Raw genomic sequence first — 7,502 nt, 5'->3', positions numbered from 1 at the left:
CTAAAGGGTAGTCAATTTTTTTTGCTTCCCTCCTACCCCATATTTGCATTCCCTCCTCAGCTAGAGGTTTTCCATTAGGGTGTTCATCTTTTTTAATAGTGTATTGAAGAGCTCTCTATATAAAGGTAAATTTTTGTCATTTTCAGGAAAACGGGTCCCTGCTACTGAATATGCCTAGTATTAAGCAATTCTGGTTAAAAAAAAAAAAAGAGAGAGAGTGGTTAGAGAACATTCTATTTAAAAAGCTTAAGGTACACCCGGCCGGGCGTGGCTCAGCGGTTGAGCATCAATCTGGGATCCAGGCGATTGGGGTTCGATTCCCAGTCAGGGCACAGGCCCGGGTTGCGGGCTCGATCAATGACTCTCTCATCGTTGATGTTTCTGTCTCTGTCTCTGCCCCTCTGCTTTCCTTTCTCTGAAATCAATAAAGATATATTTAAAAAAAAAAAAAAAAAAAGCTTAAGGTAAAATATTGTTACTAGATTTCAGATCATAAAAAAATGCTCTCACGCGTCCTCATAAATTTTTAATTTTCTTAGTAACCTCCTTTCTATTGACATACTTGGGATCTTGAATTTCAAGAGTATCTGGTCTTTGGCACCTTGAGATTTGGAAATAAGGACGTAAGAATACACAAAATAGTGAAGTTGACAGAATTAGGAATAGAAAATTCTTCAAGTTTGGTATTTCTGAGTGATAGCCGTTGAAAATGAGTCCTTTAATCTGTAGTCTATAAAAGGAAGTATGTGGTCCAGAATACATCTAATACAATTCTGTAATTATCCAGAGGGTTCACGAATGCCAAATCATCATCACTGAATTCAGTATTTTTCAGTATTTTCCTAAATGCAGCCAAGTTAAACACAACTAAAGGCAGTACTCAGCCTGCCCCGTCCTGTAGAGCACAGAGGGAATGTCTTGGAGGGTAAACACCAGCTTGTGCTCCAGGTTATTATGAGGTGTTGGTGACTTCCCAGTGTCGATAGGTAGTGTGGCATGGAAGGGAGAGAAGAAGTTCCTAAACCGTAGACCAGCTCGTTATCCTGATAAATGTCCATCTTGAACTTAAATTTATTAATGTTTTTTAAACTTACAACCTCATTACTAATGATTCAAAAACTCCAACTCTACATTGCCCGCAGCCCATAGGCCTATTTTCAGTGAATAAATAGCAATGTGTTGGAGTCTCTTTAAGTCTACAACTATATATATTTTTTTAACAGATTAGCAACTTAATTTGATGTTAGTTGTTTCCTTGTTCTTAAAAATCTTTTTAGTATGTAACATTTCCCATCTGTAGTTAATAGGAGGTCCCTTAACTAGGCTTTGATTTGCTGCTTATGAGACAGTACTTGGCAAAATCAGTCCGTTCTGTGAGTGTACTAGCACCTCCAGTTCACGGGGTGGGGGGACCCCACCTTTGGAATACCTTTGATGACCTGGAGTTATTGGAGTTGCTCATTCAGAAAGAGTAGAAAAGTCAAGTGATCAAGTTTTAAAAGCGGCATTTATTGATTGAAAATAAATGTGCAGATAAGCTCTCAGTAGCATGGAATCCACATTATTTTTTAATGAACTTGAAGTATATGAAGACTCCTTATATCTGCCATTTATCTTGTGTGTGCTTTTAACAACCACCACATTCAATTGGAGGTGAATTTTCAACATGTTACTGAAAAGAACCTTAATATTTTTCCTTCAACAGCTCTCCATAGTTTGATAAGCTTTTGGAAAGAGAGATAAAATCACACTACAGTGGTGTACATTGAACATTTATTACAACTAATTGGCGATGTGATGAACCGATGCACACGTGGCCTGAATATTGGTCACAATCACAACAAAGCTTAATCCAGCCCAGCAAATACAAATGAAAGTGTAAACAGTGAAGACATGTTTACATATGGAGTATATATAAAAGTGACATTGAAACAGCTTTTAAAAATATAGGGCCTACTAATGCCATTTTACCTCATTCAGCTCTCACTTTTATATGAAAGGTGGTATGTTTTTATTTTTATAAGATTTCTCATAGATAATGCCATGGAGGGGCAGGAAGCTGCTCTAAAGTTTGCAGCACTTTTAAGTGGAGGGAAGCAACAGGGGTGAGCAAAATAAATTTGGCTGCAACAAGTACCCCAGGAGGAACATTGGTACTTTAAATGAGTCAACACATTGCGGAGAGTAACATATTTTCCGTAGAATCTGTCATGAAGAATTCCTGGTAAGTCAATATTTCCATTTTATTTTGGGGCATCAAAAACGATCCAACTAAGTGACTAAATGGTTATGACCACAAAAAATTTATCTCAGGAGTCAAATGTTCCTTGGCCTTAAAAATAACATGCTCATCATTATAAAACAGTCAATCTCTGTTCTTCACCCCAGGTTTGGAATGTCAAAGAAATAATTTTTAGTGTAAAACAGCATGATTCCAATTTAGTCTATGTGTATTCCTTTTGTTTTCAGGTATGTAGGGGTCTTTGGTATAAATTTAGTTGTTTTTTTAAGTTTCAACATAGAGTTAAATTTTCTTTCATTTAGGATATTTTCTTTCAAGGGATATGTCAATTCCCTTTGTTCTCATATATACCGAAGTGCTCTGGTCTTTGGTTTCGTAAGTTTCCTTTGCCAAAGACAGTAATTAATAAATGTATATTGCCTGATTGTCATTTTCATGGATATAATCAGATTAAGAGAAACAGACCTATAAGCCTTAAAATACCCAGGTACCTTTCTTTTTCTCTATCACTCTAATTCATGTAAGTCCCTTAAGTTATCAATTGATTAACCAAAATTCCCTTTAAAAAAAATTTTGTGTAGGCCTGAATGAAGCAGCTTAGCAAAACAGTAATACTGACAAGACGTCATCTTACACCATTAGCTAACATGGACATGAAGGCAGTGACCATCTACAGTGTGTGAAATGCCACAAGAAGTCATCCACAAGGGAGGAGAGTTATGTCAGTCCAATCTCTTCAAGAACACTACGTGGGGTTTCGGCTTCCTGTGGAGGGAAAACGTGAGACTCTGGTAAGCAGATCGGGGGTGGCTTGAGAATGTGACACTGACACAGGACATGCAAGTTGCAGCGAAGAATGCAGGCAGGTCATGGTATGGGCGTGTTCTGCTCCTGGGAGCTAGTGGTTATTTAGAGTTTGGTACCCGTACGTTGGAAGCTAAGGGTATTTTTGGCATGTGCTGCACACTGTTGCTGTAACACAAAAAGCAGTCAAGCCCGGCCGGGCGTGGCTCAGCGGTTGAGCCTCGACCTAGGATCCAGGAGATCGGGGTTCGAGTCCCGGTCAGGGCACAGGCCCGGGTTGCGGGCTCGATCCCCAGTCGGGGGGGCTTGCAGGAGGCAGCCGATCAATGATTCTCTCATTGATGTTTCTCTCTCTCTCCCTCCCTTCCTCTCTCTGAAATCAATAAAGATATATTTTTAAAAAAACAAAAAAAGCAGTCAAATCCACTGGCAATTTAAGAAATCATTGCTACTGAATTATCTATCCACAGGAAAGGTTAAGTTATCCTAGTGTTAAAATTCAAAACCTCCCCTAAATAAAAAGCAGGGAAAAACACGAGTTCTCCCAATTCTTCACATAATTTTGGTTTCCATGTGGGTTTTTTTTTGGGGGGGGGGGGTGTCACATGTATTTATAGAAATGTCTTCCTCTCTGAGTTTTTACTCAGTTTTTGACTTCACTGTCTCCCCAGCAGCAAAGCTTCAGAAACTCCCCTCCCCAGGGCAACAAATAGCTTTGGTGGAGGCAACATACATAACGCTCTGGGATAAAAGACATTCTTGTCCTCTGTAACAACCAATACTCATCTTTAAACATCAAAAGAAGACAAAGCAGGCATATCTAGAAAAAATTATTTAAAAATTTCCCCAAGTGGCTGATTTTGCACTTCACAAAATAAAAAGGGTCCAAGTAGATCAAATTTCAGGTATTACTAGCAACAATTTTACAATTAAAAGGCATAGTATATTTTAATGAAGGAAAACAATGTAATTTTTAGTATCCAAGAATAAACTTACTTTTGCATCCTAATTGTGGTATAGCACAAAACAAGGAAAAAAAGTATTAAGCCATAAATCCATATATTAGATTGTATGTAAAGCACTACATGGAATAATCTTAAATAAGTTACACTTAAAACTCCATGGTCTGTTTCCTCATTGGGAAAACAAGGACCGTAGTACTTACCTTCATGTGTGGAGATTAAGGAACATAAGGCTCACTGCCTGATTTACAGAAAGTGCTCAAAATCTGTTAGCTGATACCATCACACAGCTGAAATCTAAATGACAGTATTTAGCATTTAGTAGTAAGCTAAGTGCTATAAACCAACTCCCTATATAAAGTTCATATGATGACCTTTTAGTATGTTTGTATATTAAGCGAAAATGGGTAAAAATCAGCTTTGGTGAAAAAGGTTATTTTTTATGAAGTATTCTTGCCCCCCAAAATTGAACCTCAACCTAACCAAACTACAGAGCTAAATATGGAAGAAAAGTGAAACAACCAGCCAAATACAGAATGGAGGGAGTTTTACAGCGTAGGTGATTCAGTTAACAAAAACGGAAGCGGGAAGAAAGCAGAGACGTGAAAAATTAAAAGAGACTTAAGAGACATCAGCTAGATACAGTGAGCCTTGTTTGGAATCTGGTTCTAACAAACCAATTATAAAAGTACATTTTCAGCCCAGCCGGGCGTGGCCCAGCGGCCGAGCATGGACCTAGGATCCAGGCGATCGGGTTCGATTCCCGGTCAGGGCACAGGCCCGGGTTGCAGGCTCCATCCCCAGTGGGGGGCGTGCAGGAGGCAGCCGATCAATGACTCTCATCATTGATGTTTCTATCTCTCTCTCTCCCTCTCCTTTCCTCTGAAATCAATAAAAACAAAAAACATTTTCAGTCTATGAGGCTGACACAGTACCTGCTGCGCTAAGGAGGCAGGTTGTTTTTTCAGACAATTAGGAAAAATTGAACCAGGAATAAGATATTAGGAATTACTGTTAATATTATAGGGTGTGGTATACTTATCTTCTAGGGATACATACTTTGGTTTCAAAGATGATAGGATGTCTAGGGCTTGCTCTAAAATACTAAGGCAAAATGGGGGGATGGAGGCTGATGAAATAATAGTAATCAGAGTATTGAGCTGATGGTTATTGAAGCTGAGCAATGTGTACATGAGGGTTCTTAGTACTATTTTATTTGCATATCTGTTTTCATGATATAACTTTTCAAGGAAGTCCAATGGAAATGATGTAACACTCCCAAGAGTGATATAAGCTACTCTTTCATTTTAAATGTCTAGCCTTAAACATATTTAAATACACTGAATCACATACACAGTAAAATGAAACAATTAAAAAGTAACCATTTTCATTTAACATTAAATAATTTTTTAAAATGTCATACAACCTTTAATATATGAATTAAAAGGGTGCCTACATTGAATTCTGTAGTTACCCATGTAAAAATGTCCCCCATCCTACTCCCTGGAGCTGGTCAGATTTCCCCTATGTGCTCACTGCCTGCCATCCTATATAGCATTTCTCAGCGAGAATCATGTTGATTATCAAATATGCATTATTTAAAATATTTGTCCTTTTAAAAAGGCCTAGTTTCAAAGAATTATGTACACATTTTATTCCTTTGAGATTTGTACAGATAGTACAGTAGAGATTTTTCAAATTGTGCTTAGAATATAAAATGTAATTTTCACATGTTCACTCTGAAATTGTAGCTCAAAATTATCAAAGAGTCAAATTCATAAAAACATAGAAAGTAGAATGATGGCTACCAAGGGCTGGGGGGAAGGGGGAAATGGGGAGTTGTTGTTTAATGGGTAGTGTGATGAAAAATTTCTAGAGATCACAACAATGTGAATATGCTTAACACTACTGAACCGTACACTTAACAATATAGTTAAGCTGGTAAATTCTGTTGTGTGTTTTACCACGATTGAAAAAAATTAGCTGGAAAAACTAAAATGTAGAATACATTGTCAAAATGGATGGAGAAGAAAAAAGTCATTCACATGAGACATAGTACATGCAATATTTTTATTTTAGACATGCAAGGAAAGCTATTTCAGAATGTACTAATTTAAAGCAAGCAGCTGTATACAGATAACAAAAGAAGCAACATCTTGTTACAGCTCAGCGCACAGCATCCAGAGCAAACAGGCATGAGACAATGCATATTTATGCAGCATAAAAACCAGATAAATAATATATTGCAGGGAGGGGTGGAGGGGGAAATGGAAATGAAAGACCAATGTTTCCCAATGCTTTCAATGTGTTATGCTCAATTTCTCATCTGATAGCCCATCCAGGTGCCATGGTAAGAGTGGTGAGAACTGATCTGCATGCCTGCCTGATGCACATTTTCATGGTCTTCCTTCAGTGCTTAACCAGTCTGAGCATCCTTTGAACTTACTGTTTAATGACAGCTTACTTAACTCGGGCTTTAAACTCTCTAGGTATAAACAATGAATTACTTGGTACTTTCCTTTGATAATAAACTATGTTGCATGTTTTATTAAATGTATACACAATGATCAATATTAAAGGTTTTAATATTCAGAAATATAAAACCATAGTTAATAAATCATTAAGTACTTTAAATGAAGACTATGATAGAACCGTAACCAGTAAAATATAAGTATTTAAACTGAATATTCAAATTTGACTATATAAACCCATTATTAATACTTTGAAAGGGTTACTATTAAATAGGTATCGCAGATGAGATTTTCTGACATAGCTTTCTGATAGTTCTTAAAGGGACTGTTTGATATTCAATAAATGTGGCATTACAAATTTCTTAAAAACTGAATGTTTTACCTTAAATGATGTCATAGTACAGATTTTACTTTCTTGTATTTCCGAATACACTTTTATGTGATACATGAAAACACATTAGCTCATATAGACTGTAATATAGTCACACTAAATATAGACTTTCTTTTCAACATCTGAAGACTAAACCACCCTATATATTATGGCACTGCTTATTTAGACCTAGCATTTCAGCTGTATTTTCTTTGGTAAACATTGTAATGATTACTAGGTTTTCCTCTTAACAAGATTAATCACAAGTGGTTCACAAATGACATGGATGTGTTTAAGATGAAAAAACATTCATAGGTCATATTTTTTCAAGAAGAAATTAAACCAGCTGCATGCAGGAATAAGCTATATCAAGATCACATATAGAATGAAGATAAAACAGAAAAGAATAAAACCAGGAACAAAATTACAATTGTAAAGGTATTGATTCTGAAACATTCTATTATTATAAGATGGTCACCAAGCTGAGGATATTTTCTTTCATAAGTATATCAGCTCTCTATTTCCTCTGTGAGAGTCTGCATACACGTCGAGTAGTCATTTAGTACACTGGGACATTAAAATATTCATGACGTGGCTACAAAAGAAATGCATATGTTCTTACACACAGTATACAAACTGACCGACACAATCAG

General features: G+C 36.7%; 1 protein-coding gene across 3 annotated transcripts in view; it reads right to left on the bottom strand.

Moving 5' to 3' along the window:
• Positions 1-1,756: 1,756 nt before the first annotated feature.
• The window catches only part of AP1S2 (adaptor related protein complex 1 subunit sigma 2), a 28,214-nt gene continuing 22,468 nt past the window's right edge, over positions 1,757-7,502 (bottom strand). For 2 of the 3 annotated variants that reach the window (XR_015716467.1, XM_087829379.1), the window contains one exon: positions 6,060-7,444. Coding sequence is in view for 2 of the 3 variants with exons in the window: in XM_087829379.1 (XP_087685505.1) it covers positions 7,409-7,444 (36 nt within the window). In the remaining variant the exon portion in view is untranslated. Of the gene's footprint in view, positions 3,008-6,059; positions 7,445-7,502 lie in introns of those variants that run through there. The other variant, XM_087829378.1, reaches the window with a different exon arrangement.

This window comes from Miniopterus natalensis, chromosome X (genome assembly GCF_054644295.1).
Source record: "Miniopterus natalensis isolate mMinNat1 chromosome X, mMinNat1.hap1, whole genome shotgun sequence".
Taxonomy (NCBI): Eukaryota; Metazoa; Chordata; class Mammalia; order Chiroptera; family Miniopteridae; genus Miniopterus; species Miniopterus natalensis.
Note: the sequence above shows the minus strand (reverse complement) of the source record. Positions and strands in the feature narration are given on the sequence as shown.